General features: G+C 36.0%; 1 protein-coding gene across 1 annotated transcript; it reads left to right on the plus strand.

Annotated features, from left to right (window-relative positions):
• Positions 1–10,013: 10,013 nt before the first annotated feature.
• Positions 10,014–19,557, plus strand: LOC141633836 (DNA-directed RNA polymerase II subunit RPB1-like). Its single transcript, XM_074446227.1, has 14 exons — positions 10,014–10,287; positions 10,390–10,653; positions 11,528–11,827; positions 11,923–12,081; positions 12,171–12,332; positions 12,435–12,655; positions 12,739–12,880; positions 12,996–13,331; positions 13,439–13,725; positions 15,071–15,329; positions 15,417–18,475; positions 18,642–18,713; positions 18,900–18,959; positions 19,060–19,557. Exons 1-14 carry the CDS (start codon positions 10,204–10,206, stop codon positions 19,160–19,162), a joined length of 5,508 nt encoding a protein of 1,835 aa, XP_074302328.1. The 5' UTR covers positions 10,014–10,203; the 3' UTR covers positions 19,163–19,557.
• The last annotated feature ends 856 nt before the right edge of the window (positions 19,558–20,413 follow it).

Below are 20,413 nucleotides of genomic sequence, written 5' to 3' on the forward strand. Positions count from 1 at the left end.
TTAATCGATAATGATTGGCTGAGTAGAGTTTGACATTACTGTCGTTTAACAGTGGTGATCAGTTGATCCCTTAAGGTCACACCTAAAGGACGATTCCCTTAATGGATAAATTAATTAATTGTATACTGATATGGATTAATTAATTCCTTAAAATTGAACAATTTACATATGTGAGTGAGAATATGAATCTTATTGTAATTCGATTAAATGAGTTTCGTTTTAGTAAATAAACTGTTATATTTTACTAAAACGAATCTCATTTAATCGAATTACAATAAGTTTCATATTCTCACTCACATATGTAAATTGTTTAATTTTAAGGAATTAATTAATCTGTATCAGTATACAATTAATTAATTTATCTATTAAGGGAATCCGTATCAGTATACAATTGTTCATAGTTTTGTGCATACCTCTCCCCTCGCTCGAGCTGCTTTATCTAGTCTCAACTCCACAAGAATCCGAAATAAGCATAAACATGAAAATGTTTATTTAGCTTGGTTGGTTGGTGGCAAAGGGTTTTTGCACGCAACAACAATGCTTCATTGTATTCGGATATGATTTGATATAGTTGGATTTTAAAATCATCTTACATGAGTTTTGTAAATCGCAACTATCCTAAGGTAGGATACAAACTTAAGAAGAAATCTTAAGTGGAAGTTAAGGAGTTGAATTGTATGTTTTGATCATGTGATAAACTTTTCTCGCATTGTCGAGTAGTTCTGTTTATACATGGAGTTTAGTGGGAGTACGGTGGTATTATTAGTCTTATATGTGAATGTTGAAAGACTTAGGAGAGGAATAATACATTTCTAAGGTATCCAGACCTATAAAGATAGTTCTAAGAGGATATTAGCGTTAAATGAATATTCTTATATTGATAAGAGTCTAGACAAGTTCAAAAGTATTGAACATGTAGAAATTGAATCCACATGCTTCCGCTGCGGGATAAATTCATTACGCTAAGATGTATCACTATTCCTAAACCTCGTATAATTGGAGTATGACGAGATGTTACAAATAGAATCTTTGAGAGAAGTCTCTATATAGACACATAGTTTATTAGTTAGTACTCAGAAAGTACTAAGGATATGAAGCTAAACATTTAGAAATGAGATGGTTTTATGTGCAAGGAGTTACACAAAAACCATAATCTAAACACATAAGAATGATTGGAGAACCATCTTGGCTATATTTTTAAGGAGGATATCTACTAGAAACGTCCTAGGCAGTTGAACAATGAGAAATATACAACGGCCGAAATTGAATACACCTCTAATAATAAGATATGAAAGAAGGAAAGGATGATATTAGGATTCGGTTTTGTGAATTGGAGGAACTATGGTAGTTCATACCAATAACCGAAGGTTCTATCCCTACTCACTGTGAGGACAGTGGGAGCCATCCTAAGGCAAGAGAGCCTATGTCTAGATTGGATCTAGACACGTACTTAAGGATTTTATAATAAAGATTATACATAACAAAGGGAAAAAGTTTATAGTAAGGTTAGGAAAGCACAAGGTGTTGCTAAAACTTGCTAACCAAGGCCTTTTCATAGGCTAAGCATGATAAGTCATGCCATTTCAATTGAGTTGAGATGTATAGTTATATACAATATTAAGTTTAGATTATAGATTATGTAGTAATTGATATGGTATCAATTTTACATATGTGATAATGCACTCATCGTTTGAGTTTTATATAAAACTCTTTTCTTATAATACTTTGTTTTCCAAATAGGTTGTCGAGAAAATATTGAACCCTATTAAAGTGAACTGGATTAACATAGTATTCGCCCCTAGTCACTTATATGAGGTGACATCTCCTAGTGGCTAGAGTGTGAGTCGATTGATGGCAAGTTCAAGTGCCATAGGGTCATAAGAGATGACTAGTCGATCACATAGGCAGACTGTATGAGACACTCTGTCAGGCAGTGACCGCTTATAGAGTTCTGGCAACATTTATATAGCCTGGTCGGTAGTGGCGAGAGCTACTATAGTATTCTTTTGAGTTAATTCTTTGACTTGAGACTGTTCGCCCAATTTAGCACAGTTTCTGAGTGACTTTAAATTATGCTCTACGACTTTCGTAAATGAGGTTTAATGGCCATCTTTTGGGTCTTGATGAGCTGTGGCTTAACAAAGGGAATAGTGCGATAGGAATTGTCCACCCCCTTGTCAGGGTTATTTAAAAATCTCAGGGCCACTCGAGGAGTAATGAACTGAAAATCCGTGGCCACGCTGGGAAAGTATCTACGGTAGATAATTCCGGTCAGACAGTTACTCTCTAGATCGAGAAAACCACTCTAGATATGATCACTTGCAAGAACGACCTGCAAGACACCTTTCATTGAGTGGGAGATTGTAATAGGACAAGAGAATTGGTGACGCACACTTGTCTCGGACAAGTGGGAGATTGTTGGAAAATGTGTCCTCGACAATAGTCCGATCACATTAATAAAACTCATGATAAGAATACGTAAAGGGATGATTCATTTTTATATGTCAACTGATCAACATTAGTCGGTAATGATTGGATAACTAGAGTTTGACATTACTATCGTTTGACAGTGGTGATCAGTTGATCCCTTAAGGTCGCACCTAAAGGACGATTACTTTAATAGATAAATTAATTAATTGTATGCTGATACGGATCAATTAATTCCTTAAAAATTGAACAATTTACATATGTGAGTGAGAATATGAATCTTATTGTAATTCGATTAAATGAGATTCATTTTAGTAATTAAGATGTTACATTACTAAAATCTTGTTTATGAAACAATTAAATTAAGAATGAACGGTTAATTATAATTGCAATATGTTGTAGATTATATTAACGTGAACCATTTTATTTCTTTGTGATTGTGAATTACTAGTCAATTGTTGTATATAATTGAATTAATATATGTAATGATATTTAATTGTTAAATATACATTAATATTATTAATAACATGTTACATGTCACATGTAACACATTATATGACAAAATGATAAATTGACAAAAATAAAATGGATTCCATATTACAAGGGGCAACCGGTTTTTTGTAAGATAATGGGGTGATTTGGTTGAGTTGTTTTGTGTAGTGGAAAACACAATGATTAACTTTCTAACCTAGTAGCCTAATACTCTTTGATAAGAACAAATACAAAAAGGAAAAGAGCATGCATTGGCTCTCCTCTCCCCTCCATGCCACCGGTTTTTCCCCTCCACCATAATAAGAATTGTTCTTATTTTTTTTTCATTATTCATTCTTACATTTTTCTCACTTCTTACTCTTCACATTTTCTCTAAAATAGAGATTGAGAAATAATTGTTCTAAAAATCTAATTTATAAATTACTAGAAGTAGTAATACAAGATAATATTAGATTATATTTAAGGTTAACTACTAATATAATCTAGTTAATTAATTAGTAGTTTTAAGGGGAACTCTTGGTGCAATTGAAAGGAGTTTCTCACACTATTGGGACTAAGGGGATCATCCATTTACTTTGAGCTCAAGAACAAGTTAAGAAAGGTGTTCTTACTTGTGCCTTTAAAACCGATTTTATCATTGTAAGGAACCTTGTTCTTACTTTTCTATTTTATTATGTTATGCATGCATAAGATCAACATCTATTTTAATGAGTAATTTAGATCTAAAATTAAAGGAGTTTAATTAGAGGGTTATAGAATCCTTTCACTTTTAAGTAGAGCTGTTCAAATGTGGGCTTGGGCTGGACATGGGTCGGGCTGTAAAAGAAAAAAGTTGTCCTTTAAGACCTTAGTGGGCGGGCTGGGCCTTAATTATGGGCCAATTATCCTTGCTTTTGCCCGCCCTTTAGTCAAAAGTCGGGCTGCCCAAGGGCTAATAAGCCGTAACACGAAACTTCAATTTAGATGTTTTATTAATTAAAATATATAAGGGTACCCAATATATAAATATTTTCCTTATATTTTAACCTTTATAGTTTACGTATTATTTTAGTGTTCCACATCCATATAAAATTGATACAATTTTCTTTGAAAATGTCTTTTTTTTAAGAGTAAAAGTAATGATTTAAATAGTAAACGGGCCTAATGGGCTGGCCCACGGGATTTTCTTGTTGTCTATACCCACCCATTTAACTTGGCGGGCTGGGCTTGGCCCGCCCTCTTAATTTTTCGAGTAAAAAATATTTGTCCAAGCCCACGTAATAAGCGGGCTGGACGGGCGGGCCTAATAGGCGGGATGACCCATGAATAGGTATACTTTTAAGGAATAAGTACCGTGATCTAATATTGAATAAGTCATGCATATTATTACCATCAGCCCTCTTTGAGCTCTCTTTACTACTATAGGATATGTGTTTCGAAAACAAAGTATTTAAATTGACCAGCCATATTAGATTAAAAGTTATATTGTTGCATAGTTTGACTTTTAAGTTAATCGTTCTGTGGTAATCTATCCCGTTAAATTAGTTGCTCTTTGTCATATGCTTATACGAAATTGAGGCATGGTTGTTAAAAATCATATAGTCTATATTGTTTCCGTGTGTTTCTTGCATGCCAGAGCATTAGAAAAGACCGAAGTGGGTGCGGAACGAACACAAAATTGTAATTAGCGTTTCATATACGCGTGCAATAAAAATACGCAATCAAATAATGGAACACAACAACGCAATTAAAAAAACAATTAGCTTGAAAACTTTACACATTAGATTGGTAATTTGAGTATGTACCAAGTTTCTCTTAATTGAGTTGAGAGAAGAAATTGTGTAGCCTTATATGGTGAGTTATGAATGGTTTTGAGCCAACTCAAATTCTAATGTGTGTTGAATTATATCAACATGTTGAATATTTTGATTCAAATTATATCAACATGTTGACGTCCCAATGAAACCCATTTGTGATACAACTATACTAATTTTGTTTTACAAAAACATCTATTATTGTTATAAACGATTTGACCTTAATTACCCTTATATTACGTACCATGTATGTGTGCTTCAACGGCCTCTATTACGGAGTACTCCTTACCTAATAACCATGATCTAGATCTACCGCTATTCTTCTTTGTAATCACTCTATAAAAGCAAAATAACCAGAAGGTTAAGGTTAGTGATGAACTTTTGATTGCTTGTAATAACCAAACAACGTAATTAGCGTATCATGTAAGTCATAATAATATATAGAAAATAAAAATCATAAACCACAACATGAAAGGAATAGAATGAATTGAAGATGTACGTATGAATTTTTGGGTTGGGAAGATGAGTATATATAACAATATTTTGAGTTTTATACCCACTAAAACACATACAAAAAATTATCTTATATTGCATGCACATCATCTTATTTGAAGTTTTTTTAATTTATTAATTCTAAAAGATTTTTTTATTAATTTTAAAAGATTTTTTTTATTTTAGTGTTTTAAAAAAGTTGGAGTCTCTCACGGTGCCTGAAAAAAGCCTCTTTTATATAGATACTAGATTTAATGCCCGTGCGATGCACGTGCCACTTGTTAGAATCTTTTGTAACGATGTTAGTTATACTTTACTAAACTTTGAGAATGATTTATCCAGTGTGTAAAATCCTTTTATTGAAGAATTATTGATCAAATAAAATAACCAATTTGTAAATTATCAGAAGTTTTGTTCTAATTTAAAGTAAATAAATAAATTAATATTAAGGGGATAAGAGAGCACTTGTAAACAGATAGTCATAGAGGTGTTGCTAAGAGGCGTACAAATAACACAAAGGCTATATCACTATATGTGTATGAGTGTATCAGACTCAGTGTATGTACAGAAATTAGCTATTGCTAATTTAATTGATTCACGTATGTAGATGAGTTTGTTGTTATAACAAACTAGATTTGTTGCCCGTGCGTTGCACGGATTACGAAATTGGTTTCCACTTTTACGTGAGTATGTGAAAAATGTAAATTTCCCACATTAGCAACTTGAAATCGTCCATTGACATTTCCGCACTTGAAACCCCCATAATATTATTTTATACTTCCTCTATCTTTGTGAGTTATTTATATTTACTTTATTTTGTAAGTGGGAAATAAAGCAAAGACAAACTATTGATGGAGACCGAGTGAGTATACACCAATTGTTAAGTAATATTCACTACACAAACGGCATATGGATTCATATAAAAATTAATCATTCATTGTATTTTAAGTTGTACTCCGTATAAAAAGCTTAAAAGTAATTATGACTGTCTATTCACAAACACACCCACAAATCATGGCATTAAAAATTCTTAATCAAACTAAAATTTGAGAAGGGGATAACTTTCCATTCATTAAGCTCTCGTACCTTACCAATAACTTGGTAGAGACATAAGTTTGAAACTTCATATATATTGCCACATTTGAATATTGAAAGACTACTAAAACACATGCACGATAAATACTCGATATCCGAGTACAAAACCATGGGCAATTGTCTTATAATAACCAACATAAAAATCATTAGTGATAAATAATCAGCAGAATAAACAAAAACCATGTATAAAAAAGTGTTGAATAACGTATTGAAATGGAATGGATGGATGGAGTAGTTATATGGGTGCTGGTTGTTTAATTCTGGTGATGGTGGGATGTTTGTAGAATGTCGATTGGCGAAAGAAGACTTACAGTAATCTATGTACGCACATATAATCCTACACAAAAAAAAAACTTTACGTATTACTTATTTATCATAAATACATTAAAATAGTAAATAATTCTCTAAATACATAATAAAATTAAATAAATTCCTAATGATCATACCATGGGGAATGAAACGTGAATTTTTTTTGGTAGAATATAATGTGTGAATGTGTGAATGGTTGCTAAATCCCTACCAAGCCCCTTTTACAGGAAAAATCAAATATCGTCAATAAAATGGGTATATATACAACATTAAAAAGGAAAACTACTTTTGCAAAATATAAAATCAACCCTTTTGAAGAACAATAATTGTTATCAACTTGTACGACAATCTACACATGCGAAAAAATAAATAAATAATCACAAAACAAATTTACTAAAAGTACATTTTAAATCGTAATAATTTTTCTACTTAAATATCTAGATAAAGGTATACAAAGGTCAGACAAAAAAGTTTCGTAAGTAACAAAATAAAATTCACTGGTTATCTTGCTAGAGGTATACTGTATACGTTATAAATTATAATTCCATATACAATCAATTACAATAGAAAAATAATAAACATATCAAACATATAAATCAAGGGCAATAATTATTAAAAAAAAGATGCTTAAAAAAATGCAGTGAATATGAGGAAGGGGGATGGTGAATGTTATTGTAGTTTATATAGGTATATTATGTGAACTTGGTAGGCAAGTATGGTAATTGTGATGCTGTATTGTCAATTTCAATTTGAGTGATGTGCAAATACATTATGATAACAAACTGTCATATATAATTTAAAATATATTAAAACTTTATCTATTTAACACAATTAGATTAGAGATTTTTATCTTTTAACAAATTGCGATTAGAGATTTTTGTCTTTTAACGAATTGCTTTTATTTTATTTTTCAAGTTATTTAAAAAACTTGGAGTCTCTCAGAGTGCCTGAAAAAACCCTCTTTTATATATATACATTGATTGCTAATAAGTTTGTCCTTATAGAAAATGTTAATGAGTTTTCTAGGTGATCAATTCGTTTTTTATTCTGATTCCTCTACTAACATCATGACTTATATTAGAATGGAGTTTCATCCTTACTCCCTCCTATTTTCATGAATTGTTCTATTTATTTTTTAATTGGTCTTTCTTAAGACGGGTATATCCGTCTAAAAAATATAATGTTAAAGAATTGTATGATAAACATGATAAAGTCGCTCGGAGACCAATTCTTAATATATTATTTTTGCCATATTTTAGTGATAATTCCTCCGACTCCGACAATAATTATTTACGTTCAAATTAGCCTCACAGAAAAAGACAATTGATAACTAACGGTTGGAAAATGGAGAGTATCTATTTATTCATGGTGATATGTGTGCTTCACATATACTATGATACATTAGAAAGACATATACTATGATACATTAGAAGAAGTTATGAGGAAAATAAAGTCAGAAAGAGACAACTAACAACTTAAAAGTTCATAAATTAAATAATAAGAACATTCGAAATCGATGAAAGAATCTTGATCAAAATAAATATACAAAGCACCATAATGTGTCTCAATGGAAGAAAGTTTCAATGCGAATTAGAGTACATTAACTAATTCATCTTGGCTCTCGATCACAAGGAATCAATGACTGTCTTTGTGAAATAATTGATAATTGACGTCATTGTTATATAAACAAATTCATGCATACCTGTAACGAAGTAAATAAGTTAATTAAATACTAAGGGGTCGTTTGGTTCAACAAGTTGGAATGGAATGGAATGGAGTTTGATAGTATAGTAGTATTGGGTTCTAAATCCATATTTGCCTAATCTTGTTTGGTTCACCATAAATTATAGAAGGGGAGAATGGAGTTTGAATCCAAGGTGGGAGGGTGGGTATGGGATTCCAAGGGGTTAGGGTGGAGTTAGAATCCATTGGGTATCTAATTCCATTCCAAATCACCCCAACCAAACACTAGAATGGATTGAATCCATTCCAATAGCTCTAACCAAACACCCCCTAAACAAAAGCAAAGCATTCACTAATGAAATTATTCCTTAATCAAAGATATAAAACATATCAACCAAAGATACGTGTGTGTAACCAATGCATGATACACGCATGTTCTCACCCATCTTCAGGGCCTCAATTGCTTTTAAGACGCCCATACCCGTCTCACTTGTCTTAAATAGTCTTAAGATGTTCTTACTTCTACTAAAATAACCCTTTGTCCAAACCAAATTTTAAAGGAGTAACAGATGAGATGAAATTGTTTGATCATATAAAAAAGGAATAAATTAAAAGCATAGGTCGTGTATCTTACCCAAATTTCTCAGTATCTTCAGCTTTCACCAAATGAAAATTTCTTAGCACAATTTATCATTAACCTATATCATATATACAAATTAATAATGTCAATAAAAATAAAAATAACTAAAATAATACGGTTGAAAAAATATAGAACAAAGCAAAAACATAGTGGGAGAAAAAGACTTCAATTAGAGAGGTAAAGCTTAAATAGTTAACTATATAATACATATAATATTCTCGTTATATTGTAGTTTATCTTATCTTCTACTTATAATCTCCTAACCAAATTCACATTCACATATATAATAATTATATTAATCTTATCACAACTCGAAGTAGTTCTTAAAGTAAATTCATACATTATATTCTCATAAAATGACTTAACTTTATTCACATATCATAATTATGGCAAATTATATTGTATAGACGTTTTGTTTGTGTAAAAATAACTAAATAAATGGGTGAATTGTATATTTTAGAAATACCTCTTGAATTATATTTGATCACGGAGTTAAAGCGACATTAAAGTTGTAGACAAAATTCCAATGCTATCGTCACCGAGCCAAAGATCTATTAAAACTACAAAAAACCTGCCACAATTAGATTCAAATAATGATAAATCTACATAAAGCAACACAAACTCATAAGTAATAACAATATAAACGAATCCAACAAAGAAATAGTGCATTGATAAAAGAAAAAACTATTGAATGAGGTCATATTCAAATAGTCTAGACAACATAATATTCATGAAAATTTGAAGGGACGTATATACATGTGCACATAAATAGAGATTGATGATTAAATATAGCTAGTCTCTTAATTTTTGCATGTTAATAGGATTGCAGTGATGTTAGAGTTTTATACGGACGCCATACCTAATCAATAATATAATACTGTATTATATATATATATATATCTGATCACATTTTTTTCTTTTAATAGAAAGTTTTTCACAAATATTGGACTCTCTATATTCGCTCGAAAAAAGAATTGAATCGGATCATCAAATTAATTAGATGGAGAGAATCAAAGTCGGTTGTCAAGGGTATTTTCGTCCAACTTTGTCTATAAATACACCACATACCCCCCTCATTAGTCATTCCTCATTCCCCTTCGGTTTTTCTTCTTCCCATTTCTCATCCGCCGTTCTGATGAGAAACTAGAGAGAGAAAATAAATACAGAGACAATTCCGAGAAACAGATTTCACACACAAATTACAAACATCAAAATCTCACACACAAATTTCAATTCATATTAAACTATTCGATTAGATTAGATCGATAAACGATGGATACACGGTTTCCGTTTTCGCCGGCCGAGGTGACGAAAGTTCACATGATCCAGTTCGGTATCCTCAGCCCTGACGAAATTGTAATATTCCTCGACGACGACCAAGCCCTAGCTTTCTCTTATTCACTTGTTTAATTGCCAGTAATTTAATTTAATATAATATATGATATGATGTGTTTGCAGCGGCAAATGTCAGTGGTGCAAATCGAGTTTAGTGAAACAACGGAGAGAGGAAGGCCGAAACCTGGAGGACTTAGTGACTTGAGGCTTGGGACTATTGACCGTAAACTTAAGTGTGAGACATGTACGGCTAATATGGCGGAGTGTCCCGGTCATTTCGGCCACCTTGAGCTTGCTAAGCCTATGTTTCATATCGGCTTTTTGAAGACGGTGCTTAGTATTATGCGTTGTGTTTGCTTCAATTGCTCCAAACTCTTAGCTGATGAGGTTGCCTTCTTTTTTGCTTCCGTTTTTGTTATTTCTTGCAGTTACTCCCTCTATCCAAGTCAATTGTTTGTGTTAGTCTAGCATTCGTCGATACTTGTTCCTTTCCCCGTCCCAGTCAATTGCTTGCCTTTGCTTTTGGATTTCCGTCTTCATTAATACTTGCTCCCTATGGCAGAGTCACTTATACCTTTGTTATTGAATTTACGCCTTCATTATTACTTGCTCCCTATAGCATAGTCACTTGTTTACCTATGTTATTGAGTTTCCGGCTTGAGTAGTATCTACTCCCTCCATCCCGGTCAATTGTTTATCTTTGGCTTTGGACCTCCAACTTCATTAGTACATGCTCACTCTGTCATTGTCAATTGTTTAGTATTACTTACTCCCGGCTCAATTGTTTGCCTTTGCTTTTGAATTCCGGCCTTCATTAATACTTGCTTCCTAAGTCATAGTCACTAACCTTTGTTAATGAGTTCCCGCCTTCAGTAATACCTACTTCCTTATTCCCAATCAATTGTTTACCTTTGCTTTTGCATATCCGCCTTCATTAATACTTCCTTCCTAAATCCCGATCAATTGTTTACCTTTGACATTGGATTTTCGGCATCATTAATACGTGTTCGCTCTGTCAATGTCAGTTGTTTTACCTTTGTTTTGTGTTTTTTTTGCATCTTTCTAAATAATTTTAAATCAATGAATGAGACGGTAAATTTGATTGATATTCCTCTTGTCGCAATTATTACAACAAATAAAAAGGTTAAACAAATGATGGAAACGTGGAGTACATTAGCTTATGAGAATATATTAGGAGTTGTTTGCTGTTTAATGTTGGATTCAGTGTTGATTGAATTGGTGTTATTACTAAATTTGGCAGGATGAGCACAAATTTAAGACAGCATTGAAAGTAAGAAATCCGAAAAACAGGTTAAAGAAAATATTGGAAGCGTCGAAAAGTAAAAGGAAATGTGAAGGAGGTGATGATATAAATATGGAAGGCGACGATCGTGATGAGCCGGTAAAGAAAAGTCGGGGTGGGTGTGGTGCGCAACAGCCGACATTCACTATTGAAGGGATGAAAATTATAGCAGAATATAAGATGACTAAGAAGAAAAGTGATGATCAGGAGCAGCTTCCTGAGCCTGTCGAGCGAAAGCAGCAGCTTACTGCTGAAAAGGTTTGTTTAGGGGAGGTTGATGTATTTTGAGAAATGTCGTGAAATGGACTGAATGGTGGATGTACTAACTTAACTCACAATGTTGTGCACTCCAGGTGCTTAGTGTTTTAAAGAGGATCAGTGACGAAGACTGTTCGCTGCTCGGTTTTAACCCCAAGTATGCACGCCCTGACTGGATGATTCTTCAAGTTCTTCCAATCCCTCCACCTCCTGTCAGACCTTCTGTCATGATGGACACTTCTTCTAGGAGTGAGGCAAGTGTCTGCTTGTCTTTCAATTGTTCTGCATCATTGATTATATCATTGTGTGACTATGGTTTATTGTATCGTGTTTCTTTGTTTAGGACGATTTGACCCACCAGTTGGCGATGATCATTCGGCATAATGATAATTTGAGGAGACAAGAGCGGAATGGGGCTCCTGCTCATATTATATCGGAGTTTGCACAGTTGCTTCAGTTTCACATTGCTACATACTTTGATAATGAGCTACCGGGGCAGCCAAGGGTTGGTCCCTTCTTTTCGTGCCTCTTTTGCTAACTTTTTGTAGTAATTCTGTAGGGCCTTGTTTACGTGTAGAAGCAAGGCTGACTTTGTGTTTACTTTTAGGCTACACAACGTTCAGGTAGGCCTATCAAATCAATATGTAGCCGACTGAAAGCTAAAGAGGGGCGTATTAGAGGTAATCTGATGGGAAAACGTGTCGACTTTTCTGCCCGTACTGTAATAACGCCTGACCCAAATATCAACATTGATCAATTGGGTGTGCCCTGGAGTATAGCCTTGAATCTCACGTATCCTGAAACCGTAACACCATATAATATTGAGAGGTACCATCTTCTTCCTAGTTCCATATATTTCTTTGTAGTTAAATGCTTTTAGAACTCTCTTTTATACTTTCTTTCCCTAACAGGTTGAAAGAGCTTGTTGACTATGGTCCTCATCCACCACCCGGTAAAACTGGTGCAAAATATATCATTAGGGACGATGGTCAGAGGCTTGATCTCCGTTATTTGAAGAAGAGTAGTGATCATCATCTGGAACTGGGATATAAGGTATTGTTTTCGTACATGTGTGTTTTCGTACATGTGGTTGTGATGTTATCAGCTCAATCTTTTCTTTTTTCCTTCTGTGTTTGAGATTAATCGACTTTCTTGCTGTTCAATGAAGGTGGAGCGGCATTTGAATGACGGGGACTTTGTGCTTTTCAACCGACAGCCCAGCCTTCATAAAATGTCTATTATGGGGCACAGAATAAAGATTATGCCATATTCTACATTCCGCTTGAATCTGTCTGTCACCTCACCGTACAATGCTGATTTCGATGGTGATGAAATGAACATGCACGTTCCCCAATCTTTTGAGACTCGTGCTGAAGTTCTTGAGCTGATGATGGTGCCTAAATGTATTGTATCCCCACAAGCCAACAAGCCTGTCATGGGTATTGTGCAGGATACCCTGTTGGGCTGCCGCAAAATCACGAAAAGAGACACCTTTATAGAGAAGGTAACATACTTTTGCACATTCTCTTTTATTTAGATATCATTGTACTGTAATTTAGTCTCCTTAATCAATTGCTTCCTTTTTGGTGTTTTTCCTGTTTTGCATTGCAGGACGTCTTCATGAATATTCTTATGTGGTGGGAAGACTTTGATGGTAAAGTTCCCCAGCCATCTATATTGAAGCCGAGGCCTATTTGGACAGGAAAACAAGTATTCAATCTTATTATACCAAAGCAGATAAATCTTGTGAGATTTGCAGCATGGCACCAGGAAACCGAAACAGGGCACCTGACTCCTGGTGATACCCGAGTTCTCATTGAGAGAGGAGAATTACTTGCAGGCACATTGTGTAAGAAGACTCTAGGGACTGGAGGTGGGAGTCTGATCCATGTCATTTGGTATGTAACCACTGCTTTTAAAATTTCGTTTTAAAAGAAGGGTTATTTGATGAGAATAATCCAAACTATGAATGGTCTTCACAAAATAATCTCAACTATACTTTTAACTCATAATAATCCCATTTTAACACTCATTTTTCTTCTAGTGAACCTGCCTTCGGCGTGACTTGTTATTACAGGTTAGACTTTTTGCAGGTTACCTTGAAGTTTCTATACCAGTCATTCATCATTCGTCTTCTTCAATGTCAAAACCCAAAACCCAGATTATTTCCCCCCAAATCTGTTTCCCCTTAAAAATAAACCCATAATCAAAGTTAATGCTTTTGTCCACCTCCTCCAACTCACCAATGTCAACGGCCCAATACCGTCACAACCACCTCCCACAATCTCATTACCACCCAACCGCGCCTCCACCACCATCCGAACGACCCTTAACACTGCGTCGCCACCATCGAATGACCACCCTCCAAACGCTGCAATGCTCCGCATAATGCATCGGTGCGCCGGCCTCCTCTTCACCGTCTCCGCTTTCAACGTTACTATTAACAAATCATGGAAGACCATTCTAAACAAACCCCAACTACCCTCCCTTTCTTTTTCCAAAGTCACCATAGCCGACGCCGCTGCACTCCGCACCATCTACCCCAAATATTAGTCATATTGAAGCTAAAACAAAATGGGTAGAAGATATGAACACGAGATTGAAAAAACCCAGGAAAAGAAATTATAGTTACAATTAGCAAGTAAATTGGTTTATCCATGGCAACTTTTGCTTCAAAAATTCCATTGAATTTCAATATTTAGGTATTCTCAATAAATATGCTTAGAAAAGAGTTCTGCCAATGGGAATCTTTGCTTACCTTTTCCAGGACCAAAACAATTGTGGTTGATGGTGGTAGTGCGTTGGTGGCTGATGGTTTGGTGATTAGAGGCACACTATAGTGGATGACAATTGACAAAGGTAATTGATGGAGTAATTTAGCAAGTGTATATAGATAATATAATTATAATTAGTACTAGAAAAAAGAAATAGTGTCCTGACTAACAGGTAGCCTATTAGAAAGTACTATACAAAGTTTGGCTTATTATGAGTTAGAATGTTGTTCGGATTATTATAAGAAGGTGAGTAATAGTTCGGATTATTCTCATAAATTAACCATTAAAAGAAATATATGTTTCAGACCATTGGTTATAGTGGGACCGTGCATTTAACAAGTTGAATTTTCAGTGTGAAGTGATTCAAATATGCGTTGTGCCAAATTTTTTTTGTACTTAATTTCAGACTTTCATGATGCTTATTATTTTAAATCATTTTTAAGTCGTGGTTTGTTCAAATTGGATACAGGGAAGAAGTTGGACCTGATGCAGCTCGCAAATTTTTAGGTCACACTCAATGGCTTGTCAATTATTGGCTATTACAGAATGGTTTCAGTATTGGGATTGGTGATACCATTGCTGACGCTGCTACTATGGAAATTATTAATGAAACTATTTCTAAAGCCAAGAATGAAGTGAAAGGTCTGATCAGAGCTTTCCAGGAAAAACAGTTAGAGCCTGAACCTGGGCGTACAATGAAGGAGTCATTTGAAAACAGAGTTAACCAGGTATTTTGCATCATATGTTTTTGTGTTTGCGTGCTTGCTTCTCTAATCTGTCATGCATATCTAAATACTGAAAAATCTAAATTATAGGTTTTAAATAAAGCTCGTGATGACGCTGGAAGTTTTGCACAAAAGAGTTTATCTGAGAGCAACAACTTGAAGGCTATGGTTACTGCAGGATCTAAAGGAAGTTTTATCAACATATCCCAAATGACTGCTTGTGTGGGTCAGCAGAATGTTGAAGGCAAGCGTATACCTTTCCATTTTATTGGTCGATCGCTGCCTCATTTCACAAAAGATGACTATGGGCCCGAGAGTCGTGGGTTTGTGGAGAACTCTTATTTAAGAGGTCTGACACCCCAAGAATTTTTTTTCCATGCTATGGGTGGTAGAGAAGGTCTAATTGATACTGCTGTCAAAACTTCTGAGACTGGGTACATTCAGCGGAGGCTGGTAAAGGCTATGGAAGATATCATGGTCAAATATGATGGGACTGTCAGAAATTCTCTTGGGGACGTTATACAGTTTCTTTACGGTGAAGATGGCATGGATGCTGTTTGGATAGAGTCCCAGAAGTTGGATTCATTGAAAATGAAGAAGTCAGAGTTTGATGCAACTTACAGATATGAGTTTGATGCTGAGAACTGGGAGCCAGATTATATGTTGAAAGAACATGTGGATGATCTGAAAACAATTCGTGAGTTCCGCAATGTGTTCGATGCTGAAGTGCAAAAGCTTGAAGCTGATAGATTTCAACTTGCTACAGAGATTGCAGCTACTGGTGACAACTCTTGGCCACTTCCGGTTAATCTCAAAAGGCTCCTATGGAATGCCCAAAAAACATTCAAGGTTGATAACCGAGAAAAGTCCGATATGCACCCAATGGAAATCGTTGAAGCGGTTGATAAGCTTCAGGAGAGGCTAAAAGTTGTTCCCGGTGATGATTTTCTGAGTATGGAGGCTCAAAAGAATGCCACCCTCTTTTTTAATATCTTACTTCGAAGTACTCTGGCCAGCAAACGTGTCTTGAAGGAGTTTAAGCTAAATCGTGAAGCATTTGAGTGGGTTGTGGGTGAGATTGAGTCCCGATTTTTACAGTCTCTGGTAGCACCTGGAGAGATGATAGGTTGCGTTGCTGCTCAATCAATTGGTGAGCCTGCCACTCAAATGACTCTGAACACTTTCCATTATGCTGGTGTGAGTGCCAAGAATGTCACTCTGGGTGTTCCAAGGTTGAGGGAGATTATCAATGTGGCCAAGAAGATTAAAACCCCTTCTTTGTCGGTCTATTTGAAGCCTGAAGTAAGCAGCACAAAGGAGCGGGCCAAAAATGTCCAGTGTGCTTTGGAATACACTACTTTGCGTTGTGTGACACATGCCACTGAAGTGTGGTATGATCCAGATCCTATGAGCACAATAATTGAGGAGGATGTGGATTTTGTCAGGTCCTACTATGAGATGCCGGATGATGAGGTTTCACCTGACAAAATATCTCCCTGGTTGCTTCGTATCGAGCTGAACCGGGAGATGATGGTAGATAAAAAACTGAGCATGGCTGATATTGCGGAGAAGATAAACTTGGAGTTCAGTGATGACCTAACTTGTATCTTCAATGACGACAATGCAGAAAAGCTCATCCTTCGTATTCGTATAATGAACGATGAAGCTTCAAAGGGAGAAGTCCTGGATGAGTCTGCTGAGGATGATGTGTTTTTAAAGAAGGTCGCCGGTAACATGCTTACTGAGATGGCTCTGAAAGGCACTCTAGATATCAACAAGGTTTTTATTAAACAAGCCAAAGTCAATAAATTTGACGAGGGGAAGGGTTTCAAGTCTGAGACTGAGTGGATGTTGGATACTGAAGGTGTTAATCTTTTGTCTGTTATGTGCCATGAGGATGTTGATGCTTCAAGGACGACAAGCAATCACTTGATTGAAGTTATGGAAGTCCTTGGGATTGAGGCTGTTCGTAAGGCTTTGCTTGATGAATTGCGAGTTGTCATATCATTTGATGGATCATATGTAAACTATCGCCATTTGGCCATATTATGTGATACAATGACTTACAGGGGTCATTTGATGGCTATTACCCGTCATGGTATCAATCGAAATGATACTGGGCCCTTGATGCGGTGCTCCTTTGAAGAAACAGTCGATATCCTTCTTGATGCTGCTGTTTATGCAGAATCTGATTATTTGAGGGGAGTGACAGAAAATATCATGTTGGGCCAGCTTGCACCCATTGGGACTGGTGGTTGTTCGTTATATCTTAACGAGGAGATGTTGAGGCATGCTATTGAACTCCATCTCCCAAGCTATGTGGAAGGTTTGGAGTTTGGTATGACTCCTTCTCGGTCGCCCATCTCTGGGACTCCTTATCATGACAGCGGTATGATGTCTCCGAATTACTCGTATAGCCCCAATGCCCGCCTCTCACCAACGTCAGATGCCCAATTTTCACCTTATGTTGGTGGAATGGGTTTCTCTCCCGCTTTATCTCCTGGTTATCTCCCATCTGCTGCTTATAACCCAGGCTCCCCTAGCTATAGCCCATCGTCACCTGAATATAGCCCTGCCTCACCTAATTATAGCCCAACCTCCCCCAGTTATAGCCCTAGTTCTCCTAGCTATAGTCCCTCAAGTCCAGCATATTCACCAACCAGTCAATCATACAGCCCTACTTCACCGAGTTACAGCCCTACTTCACCGAGCTACAGCCCAACATCTCCAAGCTATAGCCCAACATCGCCAAGCTATAGCCCAACTTCCCCGGCTTACAGTCCTACTTCTCCTGCTTACAGTCCCACTTCCCCGGCTTACAGCCCCACATCTCCATCATACAGCCCAACTTCCCCGTCTTATAGCCCAACATCCCCATCTTACAGCCCAACTTCCCCATCATACAGCCCTACGTCGCCCTCGTACAGCCCCACATCTCCTTCATACAGTCCCACATCACCAGCTTACAGCCCGACGTCTCCCGGATACAGTCCCACTTCACCTAGCTACAGTCCCACTTCACCAAGTTACAGTCCTACGTCTCCAAGTTATAACCCATCAGCCAAATACAGTCCATCACTTGCCTACTCCCCAAGCAGTCCAAGAATTTCACCGTCGAGTCCATACAGTCCAACCTCTCCAAACTACAGGTATTCTTTGGTTCTGCTGGACTTCTATATCCCTTTGTGTGTTGTGTCAATGCTCTTACTGACCTACTCTCCTGAAGTACGTTTTCCGCAGTTTTCTTAGCAGTAATTTTTTCTAGATTTTGTGGCTATGTGTCCGTCTTATTGTGCCTTGTTACTTGTTTCTCAGCCCAACATCACCATCATACTCACCGACATCACCGTCTTATTCACCTTCAAGCCCAAGTTACAGTCCAAGCAGGTACTGTTTTAATGATCTGGCATTTTTTGTACTCTTTAGAACCTGTGTTATTTGTGATAGAAAAATAAATTGTCGAGAAATGACAGCAAGGTGGCTGCCCATAATTTGATGTATGACATATTATATATTTTTAAAACACTGAAATGATTTCTGTTTTTAAAGTTATTGACATTGTTCTCCCTTCAGCCCATATAATGCAGGCTCAATTCCGGGTCCGGATTATAGCCCAAGTTCTCCACAGTACAGGTAAAAATAGAGTTAATTATTCGAGTTTGTTGGTTGGTCACTCCTCACAATTCTTATGGAGCAAGATTGACTCATTGACTACAATTTTTTATCTGTGCAGTCCAAGCGCTGGGTACTCTCCAAGTGCTCCTGGCTACTCGCCATCATCCACCAGCCAATACACTCCACAGATGAGTGACAAGGATGATCGGAACAACCAGTGAGGAAATCATTGGTGAGAGATTTGATAGATGGTTGGGAAGGCACTGACCCAGTTGAACAAGGGTTTAGACTAGCCGAAGGCTGATGCTTGCAATTGTCCTTTTTAGACCTTCCCCAAGCTTAATGATTTAAGCGGCAGTCTAGAGAAACTTGTATTTATTACTGAATCCCCGGACTTTGTTTTCAAGTTTTCTCAAGTCCGTTGTGCAGCGATATTATGTCACTGCCTATATTTGCTTTGGTAAAACTGGCTCTATCTGGAAATAAGAGATGTAGAATTGTTTTTAAGTTTTCCATTTGTCTACGCCTCACTAAAAACTTCAAACCTAATTGTCTCTATCTTTTCTCTATTGTTGAATCTTTAACCTCTTTCTAATTCTTCAATTATGATTGATTATTCGAGTGTATAGCAGGTATTTAATTTAGTAATCCATCATTACTAATTAAATTGACTCGTTTTTACTTAATTTTTCTTATCTTTTCTAATTAGGGTTTTTGTTAAAATTAATTATGGGTGTGGGAAGATGGGTGTATTGGTGTATTTGATGTTGCCGGCGACGTAGGTTGGTGCTGCCGGCGAGAAGGCCAACATAGGTGGTCACCTGGCCGTTCGACAAAGGCATGTACTACATTTGAAAAAATTATGGCACTCAGCGTAGCAATGTCGTATGTAGTACAAGTGTACAACAATTAACAGTAGTGTAATGTAGTAATGTTTACGCAGTACAGGGATTAATAACCTCCCTCCCCAATTAACGTCGACAATAGTAGTCATAGGATAGGATGGGTGGAAATTGAAACTAGAGATAATAGATTAGAGAGAAATTTGAGGGGGAAGTGGAAGGGGTATAATTGTCAATAATATACTGCGATACTAAAAATGTGTACCGTGAAAATCAGCATCCTAAGTGAACCATTTGCTATTTCCATATTTATTGTAGAAAAACAATGATTCTAGAATGACTTTCCATTGTCTCTCTAATTTTAGAGAATTACTTACACATTGAATAGGTTTATAGGAATGACAACGGGTTAGGTTAGGTTTATAAGACTGGGACTGAAACTTAGGGGGTGTTTGGCCAAGCTTTCTAAGTGTTTTTCTAATTGTAAAACTAGAAGTTGGGCCAAACACTATAATTTAGGGAGATGAAAAACTATTTTTGAAAAGTCAGAAGTTAATAAAATGCTACTAAAACAAGACCAAATTGATCTTCATTTCTACTTTTCCCAAAAACTCTTAGGATTATGGAAAA

The sequence above is a fragment of the Silene latifolia genome, chromosome Y, assembly GCF_048544455.1.
Source record: "Silene latifolia isolate original U9 population chromosome Y, ASM4854445v1, whole genome shotgun sequence".
Taxonomy (NCBI): domain Eukaryota; kingdom Viridiplantae; phylum Streptophyta; class Magnoliopsida; order Caryophyllales; family Caryophyllaceae; genus Silene; species Silene latifolia.